A 24,158-nucleotide genomic window follows, 5' to 3' on the forward strand; every position below is an offset into this window, starting at 1 on the left:
GAGCCTTTCACAATAGGCCCTTGGTAGATTTCTTCCAAACCTTCAAAAACACTTAATCCTTAGTATGGGGAAAAAAAAGCTCTCCAGCTCATTTATGGCACTAGAATAATGTTTTCTATTTCCTGAACAATTCAGTGCTAAAGTCATTAAGTGGAATAGAACAAGATGTGTGTGGGGAAGGGAGACTGAGAGGTGAGGGCCCCAGAGTAGGGTGTTGGAGCCCAAGCACTGTGAGGAGGATGCATGCCCAGAAGGGCAGTTCCTGTGGGATGTCCACTCCCCAGTGGGGAGCAAAGGGCATCCCCATGTGGGAGGGTGTGGCAGCCAGGATAGGAGATTGGTTATTTACAGGGGGATTGATCAAATAAATAAATATTATATGGATAATAGGATCTGAGTTTCTCACTGTTGGAGAAGATAGATACAAATATAGAAGGGGAGAAAAACAGAATGAACACTGTGGTGTTATCAACATAATCTCATGGTTTTCAGTAGATGATAAGACAGATGGACAGACTTTCCTAACTGTCATCTAGAGGTCTAGAAGCAATGATACTTCTAGAGGACATGAGCAAATCCTGCAACCTTGTTTCTAAATTCCAATCTCTACCAAAAGGAACCAGAGCTCTTTGGAGAAATGGCTAATTGCAGGTCTGGGGGAGGGAAAGTTCAAGATAGGGCTGAATGATCTTTTTGGGCCAGGTAGTAAGGAAGTGCCCCAAAAACGATGGGGGCATGTTGAAGACACAAAAACCAGCTTTAAAATGCTCCTACTGGCCAAATCAAGGACAAATGGACTATCAAAATAATGATAGTAAAAGATTACAACCCATGAGTCTACACAGATAAAAATAGGTGAATAAATTGAAAATTTAGTGAGGAATACAATATTTACAAAGTCTCAAATTATCTCCATACAAGTTACTTGTTTATTACAAAGGGCAAGGGAAAATATCACAGTGAAGAGGAATAGCAGAAAATCACCTTAACCAAAGTGATCAAAGTTATACAGTAACAGGACAAACGGAAATTTTGTGCCACTGACAGGATTCAATAAGAAAAACACAACATCACTTCTGTGATATTCCTGCCAGATGCATAACTTGAATCTGATCAAGAAACAGCAGGCAAACCCCAACTGAGGGATCTTCTACAAAATAATAAGCCTGTATTCCTCAAGTGTCAAGATCATGAAAGTCAAGGAAGGACTGAGGAACTCCCTGCAGACTGAAGGAGACTAAAGAAACATGATAACCAAATGCACTCATATAGTTCAAGGAGAAAAAAAATTCCTTGCACCGTGCTTGCAGTTTTTCTGTAAGTCTGATATTGTTTCTAAATAAACAAATAGTACAATATAGGAAAATTACAAATTCCCCTTATGACCAAAGATACAAAATTTATAAATTTTTAGCAAATAAAAAAATATGTATTTTTTTAAATGCATCCTCAAAAAGAAGTGTTTGTCCCAGGAATGCCAGAATGGTTAGATATCAGATAAACATATCAGTGTTATTACACTAAACTATACCTAAAACTATAAACTATACCAAATTTACTGAGTAAAAATAAAACTTTAATCACAGTAAATGATTAATAAAGGGCATGTTACAAATTTAAAAAGCCATTCATAATTTTTCTAAACATCTCTAAGCAAGTTATGAACAGCAGGGCAATTAAATAACCCAATTAAAGGTATTTATGGGGAAAAAAATTAACAGCAAACAACACAATGCAAAACATTAAAAATTATTCCCTTTAAAATCAGGAACAAGGAATCAGGAACATTCTTGAGGGCTGCTGTCGCCACTTTTTTCCAATAATGTATTGCAGTTCCAGCCAGTGCAAAAAAGATAAGACTAAAGTAAAAGGTATAAGAATTGAAAAAGCAGAAAAAAAACCTTATATTATGATGCTACAGAATTATAATAGCATGTTATCAGCAAATGGATAGCAAATAAACCAATTCTGTCCTAGCCATAAATTTATTTATAAGACATTGCTATATAACAGAGCTTATTATAAATCAGGGTGGAAAAGATAAACTATGAAAAATGGGTGCTAGGTAATCCATATAGGAAAAATACAAAAATTATATCCATACCCCACATCATACACAAAAACAGATTAAAAACATAAATATGAAAGTCAAAATTTTGAACACTTATACTAGAAAATATTAGAAAATATCTTTAAAATATTAGGATTAGGGAGAATTTTTTAAAGCACTACACAAAAAAACATAGCCCTTAAAACACTGATGATTTTGACATATTAAAATCAAATCTGTAAGACAAAAAAGAAAAAGTGAAAATGTGAGAAGGTATTTGCATTAGATATAGCAGATAATGATTACCATGCAGAACATATAAAGAAATCTTACAAATCGATAAAAACAGAAAAAGTCTAAAAGTCTAACATATAAAAACTGATGGCAAAAAAAAAAAAAGCAAAAGATGCTTAATGTCTCTAGTAAGCAAGAGGTGCAAGTTAATACTACAATAAATTATCACTACATACCCAGAGAATGACTGGAAAGGCCAAATTTTCATAAGATCTACGGAGCTGAATCTCAAAAACAATGGTGAGTGAAAACAGCAAGTTGCAAAAGGATACGGTATACTACTACTTATATAAGTTATAAAAGCTCAGAAACCACTACTCTATATTGTTCAGGTACACAGTAAAAGTTATTAAATCATACAATAGCACGATATTCACAAACTTTCGACATCTCTGGTAAGGGTGAGAAGAAAAGATAAGGGCAAGATCTGGTCTGTAATGTTTTATATTTTAAAATCTAAAACAAAGTAATAATTCATTGATGGTAAATTGTTAACATATTTATGAGAAAAGTGTGGCAGAAGATATGTGCCTCAGATGTAACTGATAATGGGTGCGGGGTACCGATAACTTTCACCATACAGATGCAAAAAAGGCCAGTATTAGAACACACCAGAGGGAAAAGCAGTCAGTGAGGTAAGGGGACCAGTAAGCAGGATGCTTAGCCAGAAGGTAATTTATATGTGGAAATAAAAAGCAAACCAGAAACACATTCAAGGACACACTATACTCCAGTGATGAAATAAATGCAAATTTCAATTCAACAGAATGACGTAAAACCCAGTAACCTATCACATTCCTCCATGGACCACACACCCACCATAGACTCTTCTAGATGACATCTAGTCCAGTGTTGACCAAGTCCACACTTCTTTTTTGAGCTAAAGTATTTACCTCATTTCATGGTTAATTTGCAGTACCTGCCCCCCAAACAATTATACTTACTCACCCACTGAATAATTATTTGTTGAAACTCTGTATATAAACAGCATTTTGCCAGAGGCTGTGGAAGAATACGAGAGAAGACAATAAGCTCTTTTCTTTGGGCTCATTTAATCCATATAACAAACTATCATATAGTTATTATTTTTCCCATTTTACAGATAAAGAAATTGAGATTCAGAGAGCTTAAAACCTACCCCAAATCACCATGCTGACATAGCCATATTTCTGAGCCATAATTCAGTTTGTCAGACAACCCCAAAAACCGTATCCTATTCACTGTACTACAAGGACCTCTCAAAGCCCAGGGGAGATCGTCCTCTAACTTTCCTGCTCTTACTATTTTATGTGGGCTATACTCACCATGTATCATGAGTTATGTTTCCCCATTAACCCATACAATAGAGGCAGACTAGAAGAATATTGTCATAATTTTTGAACCAGTAATTCCAATTGTAGGAATGATTTACAACAACATAATGAAAGAAATCCTTTAACAAAATTAACTACTCCAGATCAAGGAGAATAAAAAACAAATTTAAAAAAATTTTAAGGAACAAAGTAACACCTAAAATCCTCCACAGCAGGCACTGTGCCAAGAACTTTACATATACTTCCATATCTAATAATCACAGTACTACACATAATACAGGCATCATCAGCCCATTTTACAGGTGAGGAAACGTCTGTATGCAAGTTAAGTAACGCGCCAAAATTCATATAGCTAGTTACGTGGGGCCAGGGTCTGAACCCAGGTGGTCTCATTTCCAAGTAGGCATGATTAATCAATAAAAGTTTTCTCAACTTTTTTATAACCCAAAGTAAGAAATATATTTTACATCATGATCCAATATGCACACACACATATAAAAGTAAGGTAACTTCTATAAAACACTATTTAGCTTAATAATACATGGCAAAAATCATTTTTTTCAAGACGCTGGTTTTGAATCCTGAAACTAATTTCTCATGACTCACAATTTAAAAGATGCAGAATGCTTAACTACCTCAAAGATATAGTATTTACTGTAACTATAGTAGAAAAAAACCTAAATGGAAATAAACAGTCAGCCACAGAGCTGAGTAGTAATTATGAATGTAAAAAAATTGTTATTCAGAGAAAATGCCATACATTGCTTAGAACAAGGCATAATGCTTATATATACGTATAAAGTACATAAATATAAAATAGCTATGCTAAGATAAAAAAGAATATAGGCAATTACATCTTTATTTTTAATTTATAAAGATTTTTATTTTTCTTTACAAACTGGGGTAGTTGGTAGTTAAGAGGCCAGATAATAGCCACTTCGCTTTTATTTTCTAGACACCAAAGCAATTTACTGATGTGTTCTTTCTTAAATATCTGTTCCAGATCATGGTACAAAGTTTCCCAATTAATTTTATAAAGCTAGCAAAATTTTTATACCAAAAAATACAGTCAGTCAAACAAATCAAAACAAAATGAATCCTCCCCTAATATTTTTATAAGTGAAAATTTGGAACCAAATAATTTACAATATGAACAAAAGTTTGCAAACACATCGTAAAGCTACACACATTTAAGCGTTAGAGAAATATGCTCCCCCTCCCCAACTCTCAGGCCTCCGCACTGTGCCTCTGACCCTTCCCCCAGGAGTCCCCGTGAATCTATTTCAGATTTCAAGAGGAGGGGGCTGGGCCACCGGTCCCAGGCCTGGCCCTGGCCTCCTCATCTGCCAGAGCCTCACAGTACTGCGCTGGCCAGTCCCTGGGGTCTTGATTATGGACTTTGGCCACAAACTTAAGAACTTTCATCTTGCTGGTCTCCAGGTTGGTTCGCGGGCCCCACTGGAATTCATAGTCCACAGGATCAGTGTGGGGTATCCGCCGGTACTCCAGGTAACGCTGCCGCACAAAGTCTTCAGTAATGAGTTTCTTTGGGTCCCCAAAAATCAAATGCTTCTTTGTGGGGTACACCCCTAGACGACGCAGGAAGTCCCAGACCTCGGTCTCCTTGATGGTGTTGCCCTTCATGAAGATGAGCCCCAGCACAATCATCAGCAGGCCGGTGGTGGGCGTGCCCTGGTCGCCTCTCACCTCGGCATCCTCCTCCACGGGTTCCAGCGTGTTGATGAGGATGTAGGAGTTGCTCTTGGGTTCCAGCTCCACCAGCTTGTACCCGAAGACGTACTCGAGGCGCTGCGCGGCCAGTTTCAGGAGGTCCGCGAAGATGTCCTTGTAGTCCCCGACGACGTGCTTCAGGATGTCCGTCCGCTTGATCGGGATCTTCTTCTGGTCCTTAATCAGCAGGAACTGCACCAGCTCGGCCACCTTCAGCTCCAGCTGCTTCTGCGAGCGGGGCCCCACCGCGGGGGAGGCCTCGGCCCCGCGGGCGCCCTGCGACGAGGTGCTGCGGACTTCCTGCGAGCCGCCCGCCCCGCGGGAGGTGCTCGGGGCCTCCTCGGCGACGCCGCCTCTCGGGGCCCGGCCGTCTCCGCCGCGGCCCCCGTCCCTCACCCTCTCGGCCTGGGCGCTGGGGCGGCCCCGGCTCCTCGGTTTCTGCAGCATGTCACCGGCGGCGGGAGCCTGGCGCCAGCGCCGACTCCGCAGGCGGGGCGCTCGCCCTAACGGACGGTGGCGGCGGGAGAACAGTGCACGGCGGGGATTGTGGGTCGGCGCGCGGCACGTCGGGGCGGCCCTGGGCGGGGCCGGAGGGGGCGCGCGCTGCGTCACGGAGGCTGCGCGCTGCGTCACGGAGGCTACGCGTTGCGTCGGGGAGTGGGGCGGCCGCCGCGCGTTGGCGGAAAGCAGTAGGCGTGTCTGCGCAGTCCTGTGGGTCACATTAGATTAAAGGTGGCGTCCTTACTAAACCCTACAAATAGAGAACAGGAGCCAAAACTCCTAAATGAGTGTGCGGCTGAGTTCAGGACCGCACAGGCTCAGGCAGGTACTATAGAAAGTGAGTATTAAAGAAGTTTAAAATCGGGAATATTTTTAGATGGAGGGAACTCAGGATGAATTGTGGGAGAAAAAAGGTGAAGAGGAAGGTGAGAGCGTGAAAGTGAAGCAGAATCATTTCTTTCTGCACAAAACTGGACATAAAAAGAGTGAAAGACCTGGAGGACTCCTAGTTGGCTTTGCCTTCGCTACTCCCTCCCCTCCCTTAAATTTAAGCTCTTAAGCGTTTACCACCAGTTACTTTCTCTAATGCCTCTAAGTGACCATTAAAAACGAATGTGGTAAAGGGAGAGCTTGCCTTGCAAGCAGGACTTTTCCCATCTTTTCACTCTTTCAGTATTTCTATTCTATGCATTAAACTCCATCAGTTAGACAACTACAACAAAACCGCCACATAAAGAACGTTTCAGTGAGGGGTTTTTGCTTGGTCAAATGATTCTGTCTTTGGAAAGCACATGCTCATGTAAACTGCCTTTGGGCCCACAACTACGATTGTAGCAGAAATGGGTAAGAAGAATGCTACAAACAGAAATGTGCTCTCTCAAGAGATTACCATTTAATTTTGGGCATCACTGATCAAGAATTGCAATAATGTGAATCTCTTAAATTTCTTAATTCTTAATATATCAGCCTTAGGGCGCAATGAGAAAGAAAAGAGAACCCAGGAGTATCATCCCTCATAATCTGTGATGTGTGCACTTTGTATATATATTTTTTATTGTGCAACTCTAATAGCCAACGTGAGTCATTTCATTAACTCAAACCATCTGCAATCTGCTGCCACTATTTTTACAGATCTTAGCAAATGTGTTGCTTTTCTATTTACTGACTTGTAAAGAAGAAACTGAATTTCCCTCTGTCTTTTTAAAGCTACCCAGAAAGTGGGTAAACTCTTCAAAGAACCAAATCAAATTGAGTTCCTCTTTAATGCAAATATATTCAAAGGAAGCAATTCAAAACACATTATTTGAATAATAGCACCAAAACACAATGTTATTAAAATTTCATTAAATGTTAGTAGCATAAAATTTTTGTTTGTAATTCAATATGAAAATGCAATCTGATAATGGCCCTGACTGCAATACTAAATGTAAAATGATATGCCGTGTTGTGATGCAAGTATGCTAAAATCTGGTAAACTATGAGTAATAACTTTCTGTTCCACACAAGATCTAACAATAAATCCCCAAGCATCAATCTTAATGACTGAAGCCTACTAAGAAAAACAAATATATCATGGAGGCATTCATTTTTTTACAATAAGAAAATTCATCTGCTTCAGTTTCCTTGCAAATTAAAATTTGGACTCAAGTTCAAAGAAACCTCCTGTGATCAAGAATTCTGCAAAAAGTCCCTCCAGAAAGATAATGTTGAACCCCGAGTAAAAAAAAAACTCAGCAACCAAGAGATAACAAAAATGGAAAATAAGATGAAAGCCATTGTCAACAGTTGGGCTGGTTTTTCAGTGTTTTTTCTTGCTAAGGTATTCACTTAAATTACCAAGTAGCCCCACAGGTCAAGCTACCCCTGTGACTCACTGTGTGAAAATCAGCAGTGTCCATCAGCTGCATCTTTTACCCAGATAGCAGATTGTCATACTCAAAATGAGTGAGAAAAGATACCAGTTTTACGTATTGAAACACCTCTCTCTGCTGTGTCCAGAAGAATGCAGGTGAGAAAATACAGACATAAAATAACAGTATTAGAATGAAGTTTAGGCATTGCATGGAGAAGTCACCCAGACCCACCTCCACCTTAGATTGACACAGGAAGCCATGGAGTTTGAGGAAAAATTGTTGTGATGATGGTGGTAATAATAACACTAACAATAATAAATATAAACAACAGCTACTGATTATTTCAAAGGTAAGTGGGTCAGACCCTATTCTAAGTGGTCTTCATGTATTACTTCATTTAATCCCACAACAACCCTATGAGGCCTGTGCATTTACTGTTTCTCTTCTCATAAATGAAGAAACTGAGGCACAGAGAAGAAGGTTAACAGTTTTGAGGTCCTACAGCAAGTAAGTGGTAGATCTGATCTGAACTAAGGCAGTCTGCCTCCAGAGACCGCTCCTAACCATCTGCTGATTGCAGAGAGAACATAGATATGGTGTCCTTGAAAAGGTAGATATGGTGTCCTTGAAAAGGTAAAGATCTGGGAGTCAGATGGACCTATATTAGAAACCTGTATGACATCCAGAAAGCTACTGACACTGCTTTCTGTTTCCAAGATTACTCATCCAGGCTTCAGGGGACTAAGTGAGATAGGTTTGCCAAGTCCTAGCACAGGGCTGGGACAGGGTAGTTGATAACCATGTGCTTCTTTCCAGGGGGTTTATGTTAAGGAAAATACTTGAGGACTATACAAAGCTGTATGTAGAAAGATGTTTACTGCAGTAAAACACAAGTACACACAAAAATCAGAAAAAAGTCTGGAAAGAAATATATCAAGATGCTATTAAAGTTATTTTCTTTCAAAAATGAAATCTTTCTTGGCAGATAAAAATATATTCTCAAGGAATTTTAACTTCACAGTGAAACCATGCTATAGCAGTTATACAATTCAAGTTTTCAGTAAATTCAGTGTGATCTGAATATGACTTTCGTGACTTTTTTTCAGCCAGTGAAGTAATAAAGACAAGTGGCTAAAAAAAGAAAAACATTTTCAAACACTTTATGTTAATGACCTTAATACTTTTATTACTAGACCCAAAAGAAAAAAAAATAATAATTCTTTGAGGCAAAAGCTAAGCTAGCTAAGATTTCAGATGCATTGAACAAAGAAATGCCTACTACCAATTGCTCTTTAGATGTCTCTCAGTAATTAATTGCTTTATTTCATCTCCTTGGTAGCAAATGCCTGCCAAGAAGCTCTAATCATCTTTATCTTCTACTGGATTCTCCTCTTCATTCACTGGCATTTCTTGCAGAACCAGAGACAGGTTTTAAATTTTCTGACAGCAACCTAGCGCAAAAAGCAGGTAAGGTCGTTGCGGGAAGAAAAGCAATGATAAAAGCATGCAGCCACCATATATGAGCAGCTTTGCTGCCTTTTCCAGTGGAAGAATGTGGGACAGTGTGCAGCAGGCGAGCAAAGTAGTTGGCGAGGGGCCCGGGATACTATTTTGGTGGGTAGATAGCAGGAAAAACAGTCCAGATATTTTAATGCTTGCAATAAAATCCCTTGTGTCCACTCATACATAACAAAGATGCATCCTGGTTAAATTATGTGATAGGACTACCTAATAACACTTAGTCTCTCATGAAAGAATACTTTGATTAAATGGCAACAGAGCTTTCCTTGGCTGGTGGAAAAGGGGTGGAGAGGTGGGGCTTGAGGAGATAGCTCTTTCCAAGCATTGTAGCCATTTGGTCCAGAAGCCTCTTCTTAGACTCTCTTTTCAAGAAATATAAGTCTTCCGTTACCCAGGGCCTTTTACTTATGAAAATCATTAAGGCCTATTAAGTTATAAAATTACCAACACATAACGTCTCTGTAGTGGCCAGTGTGTTTCTTTTTATTTGCTTGTTTTTGCTCCTTGTTCTGCATCCTTTTCCTTTAGGAACTGCCTCTTTCCATCTCTGGGAGACCTTGGTAAGGCTCTGCCGCCTTTTCCTGGGTGCACGTGATTCAGGCCAGCCACAGTGACCGGTTCGGAAGTCCAATCATCATCCTTTCAGGAGTTCTTACAGGTTCTCTTTCCTCTGAGCGAACAAGCTGAAGGGTGATATGAGCCTAGCCACCTTCGCCTTTGCTTGGGAATAACCTGCCTCACGGTGAAGCCAACTCAAACGAGCTCTAAGAGATGGGGATACAGTCCTAATGCTTTCATCTGAATCCCTGGATCCTGAGTTCAAGGTAGAACTCCTGGGGATAACTAGTTACTGGAGCAAGTAAAATCTCCTTTTGCTTTATCTGCTGGAAGTTGTTTTCTCTCACTTGAAACTGCACAAATTCTAGCTAAACAGTATTCAAACCCATTATGCAGGGGAAAAGAGGGTACGAAGGAATGAGATTATTTCAAAGGAATGGAGCTAGACGAGGTTAATATTACCTATAAGGATATTTGAATGTAACGAGAGGTGATCTGAATCTAATTTGACATTTTTGTTATGTTTCTTGGCAGTGTTCTGTGGTTGAGAAGTTTACGATTTTAGTTGCAGGCAATAAGGGCAAGAAAGAGATCGTGACAGATTGTTTTTCCATATAGAATGTACATATGATCTAACGTAGTGATCTACCTCTGCAGAAAGGAGTTTCAGACAACCTAGAACACACTTTAAAGCATCTCCTATTCTAGAGTAGCTGTGTTCTCCATGTTTGATCCAAAGCATCTCCCCACTGGCCACACCATGCAAGAAGACAGAAACCTCATTCTTTCCTTCTAGACTTCACTTTAGCCTAACGCAGAGGTACCCTCACAGGGCAAGGGCACCAAGAAGGAGAACAGACAAAGCTAATACCCAGAGAGGGACAAGGCAGACAGGTTTTGAGAAAACTGAGCAAATTGAAAGGGATAAGAATAAAAGAAAAGAATCAGAGAAAAATATGAAAATACTGAAGGCAGACAGTTTTTGAGAAAACTGAACAAATTGAAAGGGATAAGAATAAAAAAAAGAATCAGAGAAAATATGAAAATACCGAAGGCAGACAAGAAAGAGCCCATATAGGCATAACTGGTGGTCCTGAGGGACACAAAAATTATAAACACAAAAATAGAAATAATAATCAGAGGTACACTAGAGGTGGCTGTAGGAATCCTGGGGAGATGGTGGGTTTGCACAGGTCCTGTGTCTCTGATCCTCCCTCCTTTCTAGTTCCTTCCCTGGGACTCAATCAACAACCAGAGCAGGCATGCTTTCAGAGCTGGAGAGTAGTCAGAGGGCATGTGTTCTCCAAAACCTGCAGAGGAGAGAGCCAGTACAGGGCTTCCTCTTTGAGATGCAAGTGAGAGCTCAGGTACCTGATAAGCAGAAGGTCTTCCTCTTCCCAAGCCCTGAGAAGACCCAGGATCACGTGTACTTGTAGGTTCTCAGCTGGCAGAAGCCTGTGTCTCTCTTCTGAGAGAGCCCACAGCTATCTTCTTTCTGAGGACTGTTCTCTAAGAGCCTGACCCAGGCTGCTGACTAATTGCCCTCAAGGGGAGCCTCACAGGCAGGTCAGATGCTGCCAGGTCTTGAGGTTGGGAGAGGCAGCAGTTTGCCCCCTGTGAGGCCTGGCCTCCCAGAGGCCTGAGCAGATATGTAAACTGCGTGTCCTTTGCTTCACTGTGGACCGTAAAAGCAAAGTCTGCTGTGCGAGAAACTGCTGGGTCTCTCTCAGCTTGCCAGCCTAACACTTTACCAGCGACTCCAACAGCATGATCGTTAGAGGAAAGGAAGAAGTGCAAAACTCTGCACAGGTGAAATAAGGAAAATTACAACTCATTAAAGATGATCCAGGAACTTGAAGAAGCAATAAAGTTGACAGACCTTTAGCTACAATGACCAAGAGAGAACACTTAAATTGACATAATCAGGAATGAAGGAGGGGACATCACTACCAACCGTACAAAAATGGATAAGTTTATAAGGGATTACTATGAGCAATAAACAAGTGTATGCCAACAAATTAGATAAATTAGATGAAATGGAAAAGTTCCTAAAAACACACATGAAATTTATTAAAGAAGAAATAGAAAATATAAATAGGCCTACAACAAAGAAAGAGATTGAATTAGTACTTTTATAACTTCCCACAAAGAAAAGCCCCAGTCCAGATGGTTTCACTGGTGAACGCTACCAAACATTTAAAGAAGAATTAAGAACAGCTCTTTACAAACTCTTCCAGAAAGTTGAAGATGGACCAATTACCAACTCATTCTGAGTCCAATATTATCTTGATACCAAAACCAGACAACTACATCACAAGAAAACTACAACATCCCTTATGAATATAGATGCAAAAATCCTTATCAAAATAGTAGCAAACCAAATCTAACAATGTATAAAAAGGATTGTATACCATGAACAAATGGGATTTATCCTAGGAATGCAAAGTTGGCTTAACATCAGAAAATCAATTAATGTAAAACAGTGTATTAAGAAAATAAAGAGGGGCCAACCCGGTGGTGCAGGCGGTTGAGTGTGCGTGCTCCGCTGCGGCGGGCCAGGGTTCGTCGGTTCGGATCCCGGGTGCACACCAACACACCGCTTGTCAAGCCATGCTGTGGCGGCATCCCATATAAAGTGGAAGAAGATGGGCATGGATGTTAGCCCAGCCCCAGTCTTCCTCAGCAAAAAGAGGAGGATTGGCAGATATTAGCTCAGGGCCAATCTTCCTCACAAAAAAAAAAAAAAAAAAAGAAAGAAACCCACATGATCGCTTCATGTAAAATGCAGTAAAAACATTGACAAAAATCCAACACTCTTTCATTTCCCTCCTTTTAAAGGCAGAATAATATTCCATTGTACGGACAGACCGCAGTTGGTCTGTCCATTCATCCATAGATGGACACAGGTTGCTTCCACCCCTTGTCTAATGTGAATAATGCTGCTGTGAACATGAGTATGCAGTCAAAACTCTGAATTTCATATTATGGCTTGACTTAACATGCAATCCCTCATCGTCCCTGGCTTTCTTAGTCCAATGGTTGGATTCATTTAAGGATACAAGAAACCTGGAATCATCTCAGCTGTTGCTGCTACACAGTTTATGCTTTTAACAATTCTTTAACATTTCTATGAGGCCTTTGCTGAGGGAGCTAAACATTAGATAATTTAAGGTATTATGGTTTCGGAATTAAGGCCACTTTCTTTCCCCCCCAGAAGATCATCTGTTTTATCTCCACTTGACTTTCTTAAAGTGCTGGAACTGTTTTTTGATTGAATGTATTTTTTTCTTTGACATTTATACAACTGAAGGTGGAAAAACAAATCCAACACTCTTGCATGATAAAAACACAGCAAACTAGGATTAGAAGGAAACTTCCTCAGTGTAATAAAGGGCATCTACAAAAAACTATAGCTAATATCATACTTAATGGTGAAAGAGTAATGTTCTCATGCTAAGATCAGGAACAAGGAAAGGGTGTCCATTCTCACTACTTCTGTTCAACATTGTACTGCAGGTTCTAGCCAGAGCAGTTAGGCAAAAAAATGAAATAAAAGGCATACAGATTGGAAAGGAAGAATTAAAACTATGCCTTCGCAGATGATGTGATCTTGCATATAGAAGATCCCAAGGAATCCACTAACTAATATTAGAACTAATAAACAAATTCAGCAAGGTTGCAGGGTACAAGATCAATATCAAAAATCCATTGTATTTCTATACAATTGCCAACAAAAAATCTGAAAACAAAATTAAGAAAACAGTCCCATTCACAATCTCATTAAAAAGAACAAAACACTCAGGAATAAATTTAACAAAAGTGCAAAATTTATACTCTGAAAACTATAAAACATTGAAAGAAATTAAAGAAGACCTAAATAAATAGAAAGACATCCTGTGTTCATGGATCAGAAGACAATATTGTTAAGATGTAGTATTGCCCAAATTGATCTACAGATTGAAGAAAATCCCTATCAAAATCCCAGCTGGATTTTTTACAGAAATTACAAACTGATCCGAAAATTCATGGGGAAAGTCAAAGGACCCAGAATAGCTAAGACATTCGTGAAAAACAACAAAGTTCAACACTTCCTGATATCAAAACTTACTACAACACTACAGTAATCAAAGCAGTGTGGTTCTGGCACAGGCAAAGACATATTGTTATGGGCTTAATTGTGCCCCCCCCCCCAGCAAGTTCATAAGTTTAAGTCCCAATTCTTAGTACCTCAGAATATGAGTGAATTTGCAGATAAGGTCTTTAAATAGATTAAGTTAAAATGAGGCCATTAGGGTGAGTCCTAATCCAATAAGACTGGTGCCCTTATAAGGACACCATGATGTGTGCACACAAAGAAAAGGCCACGTGAGGACATAGTGAAAAGGCAGCTGTCTGCAAGTCAAAGAGAGAGGCCTCAGGAGAAACCAGACTCACCAACACTGATCTTGGACTTCTAGCTTCCAGAATTGTGAGAAAACAAATTTCTGTTGTATAAGTCACCCAGTCTGTGGTATTTTGTTATGGCAGCCCTAGTAAATTAATGCACAGATAGAGCAATAAAATAGAATTGAGAGTGCAGAAATAAATCCATACATCTATGGTCAACAAGTTTTCAAAAAAGGGGCCAAGATAATTCAACAGGGTAACAATGGATGGTGCTGGAATAGTGGATATCCACGTGCAAAAGAATGAATTTGGACCCTGACCTCACACCATACGCAAAATTAACTCAAAGTGGATCACAGACCTAAATGTAAGAACTAAAACTATAAAACTCTTAGAATGAAACACAGGAGTAACTTTCCATGACCTTAGGTTAGGCAATGATCTCTTAGATAAGACACTAAAAGCACAAATGATAAACAAGAAGATTGATAAGCTGGACTTCCTCAAAGTTAAAATTTTATGTGTATCAAAGGGCTCAAGAAAATGAAAAGACAACCCATACGGTCTGGGAGAAATTATTTGTAAATCATGTATCTGATAAGGAATATATATGCAGAATATATAAACAACTCTTGCAACTTAATAATAAAATGACAAAAATCCAATTTTAAAAATGGGCAAAGGACTTGAATAGACGTGTCTCCAAAGATGTAAAAATGGCGCATGAACACAAAAAGATGTTCAACGTCATTAGTCATTAGGGAAATGCAAATCAAAACCATAATGATATACTACTTCACACTCACCAGAAAGGCTATAAACAAAAAGATAATATCAAGTATTGGCAAGGATGCAGAGAAACTGGAAACCTCATACATTGCTGTTGGGAATGTAAAATGGTATAGCTTCTGTGGAACAGTTTTGCGGCTCCTCAATAAGTTATACAGAGAATTACTAAATGACCCAGTGGTTTCACTCCTAGGTATAGACTCAAAAGATTTGATAACAGGTGCTCAAACAAAAACTTGCATAAGAGCGTTTACAACAGAACTGTTCACAATAGCAAAAAAGTACAAACAACCCAAATGTCCATTTAATGATGAATAGATAAATAAAATGTGGTATATCCATACAATGGGGTATTTTTCAGCTATAAAAAAGAATGAAGTACTAACACATGCTATAACGTGGATGAACTTTAAAAACATTAAATGTTTTTGTGTCTGAAAGAAGCCAGACACAAAAGACCATGTATTATATAATACTACTTCTATGTAATGTCCAGAATGGGCAAATCCATGGAGGCAAAAAGTAGATTAGTGGTTCCTAGGGCTGCGAGGAAGTCAGGAATGGGGAGTGACTGCTAAAGGGTATGAGATTTCTTTTTGGGGTGACTGAAAATGTCATAAAATTAGATGAGTATGGTTGCATAACTGTAAGTATGCTAAAAAAAACCACACTGAATTGTACACTTTAAACAGGTGAGCTTTATGGTATGTTAATTATGTCTCAATAAACCTGTTTACAAAAGAAGAACTCAAAGAAGGCCAGCTGAAGAATCTCTAATAAGTTGCTCCTCCTGAGGTATAATGAGATGAAACAGAAAAGAAGACTAATAAAACAGTAAGGAGAACCATCAAATGGATGCAGGTAGGGTGCCCAGACTCAGGACAAACAACAACAAAAAGACTTTTTAATTAAAAAGTTAAACGAAAATGGAGGAGAGTCTACTGTTAAAATAATGATTTCCAGCAGTATTACAAAGCATGTTTGTTTATATTTTAGGCAATTAATGAATGTCTTTATGCTGCATGGTTCACGGAAAGCAGTTTCATCCCTCCTCTGCCACCAATTTCCTCTGGGTCCTAGAAGAAGGCCTTTCACGCCTCAGGTCTCAGCCTCCTCACCTGCAGAAAGGCAGGGCTGAATTAGGGAAACTCGTTCGGTTGTAAAATGCTATTAATATATGAAATAATTCTAAATAAAAAATCCTACACACGTGTTGGAAAGAAAATAGAAAACTTATCCTGAAAGTAACAAAGAAACGCCTGGCTCCTCGTTTCTTAGATGTCAGAATGCTGGAGCATCCTGAGTTTTCCACAGCACCTGCTGGTAAAACAGTGCGCTTCCTAATGTGGCTCTATTTTTCTTTAAGTGACACAACTCTTTAAGGACAAATGGAGGTCTCCCTTTAAAAATACTCTGCGGGAGTGAATCTTCAAGAGTAGCAAAATATCTTGAGGAAATGGGGACTCTGTTCCTGCTGCCTCCTGGCTTCCTGTAACAAGACGTCTGATCAAGGTAGGCTTCAGGGGCTGCAAAAACAGCCCTGGCCCAGGGATATTCTTGAGAGAAGGGCAAAATCAAAGATAAGTCATAAAATCAATTATGCATGCATTGTGACGCAATGCTTTCAAAACTATATCTCCCCACTTATGAGCTAATATCTCAAAGAGATCTACCATATTAAAATATACCAACCTAGACTGTGAAAATTGCTTCCGAATTAATCATAGTGCAATATGTATAACTCAATCCAGGATACTCACTAAAAATGCAAAATGAGTGAACATCTGCAAAAGTATGTATGCAGCCAAAATGTGTAAGTATGTTTATGGTATGTGATTTAAAACTAAATTCTTCTTCCTTGTTTTACAGGCACATTTTTGAATTCCACACACAACACTGAACTAAACGCAAGATCTACTGCAATAAAAAAAATAAATAAATAAAACAACTCCCCTTTCCCCAAAAAAGCTGTTCAAACACATACAATGGATTAAGCCAGTCACACACAATGTCATGTACACATCTGCTGCTGATCTGGCCCAAATCTCCACATGGTCTCTCTCACCCTGATGCCATCTCTTTACAAAGCTGTTCCACTAACTGAATTGAATTTAGCTCCCACAGTTTCTTACATATGAAACTGTGAACAATGAGATTATATACAAGAAATATATAAGGATCATGAAACAATAAAATCTAGAAAGATGAGAATGATTCAGGTGAGACCTGTCACGTCACTGACCATGGGGTTCAGTCCACTCCTTTGGCTGACCAGATTTCCAAGTGTACCTTCTGGAAGCTGCCCATTTGGTGGAAAAGGATAATCTTATTGTAAAATGGTAACAATAATCATTTTTTCAATTAATATAGACAAGTGAATTTAATACTCCCCCCAAAATATTTTCAAAAACTATGAATTGATGTATCTTTTTCTACCTGAAGGGAACAAGAAGTCAGATGCTCTGTCCTTTATACACGGGCAACTCTATCCCTTACCTGGACTCTCTCTTGGTCACCTGGACACAAAGTAAAGGTGTTGCAGAAACACGTTAATTGCCTTTCTTAGTATGAAAACTGTTCAAATGAGTGAACTCTCACTTCTCTTCATTTCTCTAAGAGCATTAAAGACCTATCTCTACTCTAATTCCCTGAAAATGTGTAAATCATATACAGCATATGTGACAATCCTCCTGAGTAGAGAAGTTGACCAACCCATTTGTTACAAAGTCCCTAGTTCTCTAAGAGGGTACCCCCAGAAACTCGCTATTAAAGGAAACTTCAGTCCTCTACCCACCAATCCTTTCCTTGCATTTGCAGGAGATGTTTTGGCTGCTACGTAGAGCTGTCAGAAGCCTCAAACAGAGACAATAAGAAAGAATGGCATTCCAGGGAATAAACAAGTTTGATCTCAGCTGGACAAAGAAGGCACAAATAAGGCCTGGGGAAGGAAGAGGCCAAGAACAGGTCAGGTTCAGACGGAAGGGGCCCTGTAACCTCCAGGAAAAACAGCAAGCTTATAAATACAAATATGTTAAACGGCAAACACATATCAGTGCAGGTGGTTGAGAAAGACAGGAAGTGATAAGCCCCACACAGAGGTGAGAATCACATGCCTCTGGGCAGGAAGAAAGAGTAGAGGGGAACCTGCCACCTGCTAGGGATCTGGCCCAGCTGGCTTGGCAGCAGAGCTGCTTCCAGCAACCAGGGAGCCACTGTGGGCAGGACAACCCCAAGTGCATGAGAGGGATCCCAAAAATTTGGGAGAGGTGGTTAGCTAATTAACCGCTTCCTGGGATCCAATCCGTCATTAAAAATGTGCTCATGAAAGCTGCTCAGTTGTTTGTAATCATCCAAGTGGTTCACATACTCGGGCATGTTTTTTTTCCTTTCACATTTACCTCTAAGCAAATTACCTCATTTAGTGTGGTTATTATTCTGGACACTTAAAAACTGTATATTGGGAAATTTCATGTAGTAATTAATGTGGATACATCTGTTATGCTTATGCTTAATCCTTTGTGCCCCAGTGTTATTATGAGGTGCAAATTATAGAAATTCAGCCCAACTCATTGCCATCTAATATTAACATCCATTCACATTTTTATTTGATTAACCTTACTCAAGGATGATATTTGCTAAATTTATTAATAAATTATACAACCCAAATGACAAGTGACTGGTTTAGGAGTGAACATGTGACCCATGTCCTGGCCAGCGAGATGTGAGGAGTATTTTGAGGGGCATCTGAAAAATATTTACTTGCTCTCAAAAAGAGGTTCACAGGGAAAGAAATTCCTCTCCTACTAGACATTTTGCATCTGCATGTAATGTCTCAAGCAGTGGCAATCACCTTGTGACCTTGAGTAGAGCTAAGCCAACACATCAACATGTTGAAACCAGCAGAACGGAAAGCTGGAAAGAATCTGGGTCCTTAATGACTTTGCTAGGCCACTGAACCAACTAACTCTGGAGCAGCCCACCTCTGGACTTGTTATTTGAGATAATAAGTTCCTTTGTTGTGTAAATTTTGTGAATTGCGTTTTATATCACTTGCAGCCAAAAGCAACCCTAAGCATCCCAACTGACATCTGTAGACAAGGGAGTCCCAACAAGAGGAATATATCAGCTGGCTGTTCTCAGACTTCACCTGGTGAAGCCGGGGGTCCCAGTCACTGGCTATGTGCCAACCCCCTCCACCTGGCTCTGAGATCTACAGACATTTGAACACCAGCTTGAAATGCTGCTGAAGTTCAGGTAGTGGTACAAGACCACAGGTTGGCAGTTGGCCTCCCTCTCTGTGGCAAAGAGACATTTAGATGTTACCTAGGACCTGGGAAAGGGGAAGATCTATGGCTTGCCCAGATATCTAAAATCTGTAAATTAGAAGGACAGAATTTGTTTGGAAGTCCTAAAGATGCATCCTCATGTTTCATGGACATCATCCTAGCTTGAGTGACGCCCATCCTCAGCCAGTGGTTCCTTGTGAGTACCCACTGAGGGGTTTACTCCCACTGTACACTAGAGCCTCAGGGGTTATCACGAGCTCCCCATCGCTCCTCATCTCACTCCTTGTTTCCAGCAAGGTCATCACTTCTTTACTCACCTGATGAGCTTGGCATTTTAGGTACTACCGTGCTTCCCAAGGCCATCCTGCAGGGGACGGTTTTAAGCTCCTGTCAACTTGCCTGTATCTGGTCCCTGAACCCTGAGACCCCACCCTATACCCCAACCTTGGCCTCTGGTTTTCTTGGAAGGAGAGCACAGGAAGTTGTTACCTGAGGCTCTGGAGGTTTTCAGGAGTGGCAGTCTGTCCTTGCTGCCTGGGTTCATATAGCACCCCACTAAGTCTAGCCTTGTTTCCTGTCTATAACTGGTCCTAATATGATGATGGCCAGGGGACAGCTGAGCTTTGAAAGCCCCAGGCCAGCCAGCCACATGTTCTCTTGCCTCCTGTGGCCACTGATGATGCCTGGGGTGGGGGCGTGTCCAGAGGCTGACCCACTGTTGCTCCCCATGGCCAATGGTAGAGGTGCATGTTCAGCATAGGGAGCCGAGATCAGGGATCAGAGTCCAGCAAGATGCTATGGGCCAAAGGTCAGGTAGTCTGGAGAAAGGCTGCATCCCTAGAAGAGCCCAGAGTGAGAAGCAGCCACCCCAGGCCAGAGTGGGGTTAGCTGGCTGACCCCAGGGACTTCCAAGCAGCAGAGAGGGGACCTGTATGGCCCACCTGAGGTGTCAATTCTGGGAAGGCCCAGTTGTCCCCCTTGAAAGAGAAGTTGCAAGGTGGGACTGAAGACAATCCAGATCTATTTGATTCTGAAAACAGACAGTATCCCCCTCCATACCCCCACCCCCTGCCATATCTCAAGCAATACAATGTAGTTTGCCAGTCCAACTGCCCCTTCCCCACAGAGGGAAAACAATCCCACCCTATCTGCCTCCATCTCTTCCTATTAATCTAGCATGGCCTTAAAGGGATTGTAGCTGTCACGGCCACCGGCTGGGCCCAAACCAGCAAGGAGGAAACTCCATACCCAACAAAATGGTCAGGCAGAGCAAACTCACGCCACCTAAGAAGTACAGTGGTTTGAAGGAAGGAGATAGCCAAATTCTAGAACAGGTGGCTACTATGGAGCAGAACTAATGGAGGAAACACAAATAGACTATATAATAAAAACATAATGAGAACCCATTAGGAGATATTTTTAGAGCACAATAAAATGCTTCTAGAACAGGGCCGGCCCCGTGGCTTAGCGGTTAAGTGCGCGCGCTCCGCTGCTGGCAGCCCGGGCCTGGATCCCGGGAGCATACCGATGCACCGCTTCTCCGGCCACGCTGAGGCCGAGTCCCACATACAGCAACTAGGAAAATGTGCAGCTATGACATACAACTACATACTGGGGCTTTGGGGGAAAAAAAATAAATAAATAAAAATTATTAAAAAAAAAAGCTTCTAGAACAGAATAACGCTTGACTTTTTTAATTTAAAATTTGAGTAGAGGTACTAAAAGAGAATTGTCCCCAGTGAAAACCAACACAAATGAAAGATGCGTTGTCACACAATACAGGACAAAAAATTAATAAAATAAAAATCACAAGTGAAAATATCAAGAGATGAAGGGTAGAAACAGGAAGCATAATATGTAAATAATAGAAGTTGGGGGAGAAAACAAAACACATGACAGAGAATAAGCAAAGAAACAATATCAAAGAAAAAGCAACTCAAGTCTTCAGATTGAAAGGACTCCAAAAAGGCAGAATGTAGACACATCTGGAAAAATTTCTGAATTTCAAGAACAGAGAGAAAAATCATACAAGCTTCCAGACAAAAAGAACAAGTTGTTTCTAGAAACAGTCAGTTTAACATCACATTTCTCACTTGCAATCTTGGAAACTAATAGACAATGGAATAACACTTAGTGACTAGGGAGAAGAAAGAACTACGATCCAAGAATTCTCCACCCAGGCAAGCTCATATTATGTCAGTACAAAAGGGTAGATGATTGGACACGCAGAGTGGGACGCATGCTTCCCAGGTGTCCTCTCGGAGAATACTCCAGAACACTCTCACCAAAGAACCAATTCAAACAAGGACTCACGGGAGGCGAAGACAGAGTGTAGTGAGCAACAGTGACAACAAATCTTCTAATATTTATTTTAAAATCTTAATGGACAATGATAATGTGAGTGTAAATTATACTACAGTTATTCATAAGGGTTCTTGAAATAGAAGAAGGAATATTTTGATAAGAGTCTAGACCCAAACAATCTCAGCATACCCCAGGAATAAGGAGAAGAGGAGGCAGACGGAGTGGAAAGAAAAATGATTCCTTAGATCTCCTCCAGGTGGGGTGAGGTCACCGAAAATATTTAGGTGGAAGAGTGTGCTGGTCATTAAGCTATGATCTCTCAGTTTCAGTCCACTGCTCTCTGACGCTGGGGTTGGATCTCTGTAAGCTACGTTTTTCTTCTGTTGCATGGCTTCCTGTTGTGTTCTTCCAATAAAGGGCAATGGGGGTAGCCTGAAAAGTGGGTCAGGGGAAGGACTTGCCTCTTCGTTTGCTTGCTATTCCTGTCAGTGTGGTCCTAGCAATACCCCTGCCCTGGCAGCAGCAACTGTTCCAGCCTCCAGCCTCTTTCAGTACTCCCAGAACCAGCTTCATTCTGCTCTCGCAAAGGCATGAACAACAGCAAGGCACGTCCCTGCAGATATTAAAAGGCTAACACAAGAATATTACACATAATATTTGCCACTACATTTGAAAGCAGACGAAATGGGCAAATTCCTAGAAAAACAAACAAAACTGATACAAGAAAAATACACAAAGTTTGAATAGTCCTGGGAGCGACGGAATCTGTAATTCCAAACACTCCCTCAAAGAAAACCCCAGACCCAGATGACTTCACTAGTGAATTCTACTGAACACGTAAAGAAGTAACACCAGTCTTAAATAAAAGCTTCCAGAAAAGAAAAAGAGGACTATTCCCATTGTGTTTTATGAAGAAAGCATAACCTTAAAGTAAAAATCTGACAAGGATATTTTGAAAAATGAAGATGAAAGGCCAATCTCCCTCATGAATATATAATCAAAAACCATGAACAAAACACTGACAAACAAAACCAAGAGATTCAGCATGAGAAGCAAGTTGGCTTAACATCCAAAAATCAGTCAGGGCAATTCACTATATTAACAGAATAAAGGAGATCTCTCACATGGTCATCTCAAAAGAGAATGAAAAGTCATAAGAGAAAATTCAATATCTATTCATGATTTTTAAAAAACTAACCAAACAAGAAACTTAGCAATCTTAAAATAGAAGGGAACTTAATCACTACAAAAAATCTGCATTAAACATCACACTTTATTGTGAAATATTGAAAATGTTGCCTCTGAGATGAGGAATAAGACAAACCTGCTGTTACCACTTCTATTCATCATTTTACTGGAGGTCCTAGCAATGCAATAAGAAAAAAGATGGGAAAGAAAGAAACAAAATTGTCTTTTTTTCCAAATGCCATGATTCTCTATGTAGAAAATTCAAAAGAATGTACAGATAAATCATTAGAATTAATAAGTGAATTTATCAAAGTAATTAGATATAAGGCCAATATACATACATGTTATATTTCCATTTTTCAATGACAAACAGAAAATGGAATTAAAATACACACCATATGCGATACATTTTCCCAAAGATGGATGTGACAATATCTCCCATCCCACATGCCCTTTTTACTGTCATGTGGGTGGCTGCTTCTCTCCTCAAGGGGTGGGGACCAAATGTGGACTAACTTTATGACTTGCTTTGAGCAACAGAATGCAGCACAAGTGACACCATGTGAGTTTTGGAGGCTAGGCCTGAGGAGGCCTGCATCTTCTGCTCTTGTCCTCTCGGAATACTCCTTCATAGTGTTCGCCTTGCATGATACAAACCCAGCCTAGATGACTGAATGACGACAAGAGAGGCCCAGCTTCAGGCTACACCAATGTTCTGAACAGACGAGTGAGGCCATTTGGACTGTCCAGCTGTTCCAGCCACAATCGGACCACAATCACAGGAGGGACTCCAGGCAAGACCAGCAGAAGCAATACCCACAGAATCAACAGGAAAAATAGACTGTTGTTGTTCTAAGCCATTAAATTTTGAGGTGGCTTGTGGCACAGCAATAGACAACTGAAACACTATGCACAACACCACCAAAAAAATTACTTATGTCTCTCTCTATATATATAATAGATTTATATCTAATAAAAGATATGCAATGCCTCTACTCAGAAAATTATAAAATAATAAAACATTACTGAGAGAAATTAAAGATGACCTAAGTAAATGTTCATAGGTTAGAAGACACAAAAAGATATGTAAGTGAAGGTTCATAGCAGCATTATTTGTAAGAGTCACCAAATTGAAATAATCCACATGTCCATCAACAATAAAACACATAAATAAAACATGGGACATACATGTAATGGAATACTATACAGCAAAGAGAATGAAAGAACTACACCTAACCGCAGCTACATGAATGGAATCTCATTCCTTCTTCACAGCTCCGGCCTCCTTTGCAGCGGGAGTGGGCCATGTGGCCTAGTTTGGTAAATGGACATGTGAGCAGTAGGGATGTGTCATCTCTGGTCTGAGGCACTACGTAGCCAGGAG

The 24,158-nt window shown here is 40.2% G+C and overlaps 2 protein-coding genes across 4 annotated transcripts in view; both read right to left on the bottom strand.

Annotated features, from left to right (window-relative positions):
* The window catches only part of ENTREP2 (endosomal transmembrane epsin interactor 2), a 443,554-nt gene that overhangs the window by 132,782 nt on the left and 286,614 nt on the right, over nt 1-24,158 (bottom strand). The gene's annotated exons all lie outside the window — the stretch shown is intronic.
* Nucleotides 2,211-5,929, bottom strand: NSMCE3 (NSE3 homolog, SMC5-SMC6 complex component). The gene has a single exon (XM_058542296.1). It carries the CDS (start codon nt 5,833-5,835, stop codon nt 4,948-4,950), a length of 888 nt encoding a protein of 295 aa, XP_058398279.1. The 5' UTR covers nt 5,836-5,929; the 3' UTR covers nt 2,211-4,947.

Source organism: Diceros bicornis, chromosome 5 (assembly GCF_020826845.1).
Source record: "Diceros bicornis minor isolate mBicDic1 chromosome 5, mDicBic1.mat.cur, whole genome shotgun sequence".
Classification (NCBI taxonomy): Eukaryota; Metazoa; Chordata; class Mammalia; order Perissodactyla; family Rhinocerotidae; genus Diceros; species Diceros bicornis.

What these genes read in the sequence shown, in the direction of transcription:
- NSMCE3 (XM_058542296.1), bottom strand. Translation starts at nt 5,835, where the DNA reads ATGCTGCAGAAACCGAGGAGCCGGGGCCGCCCCAGCGCCCAGGCCGAG.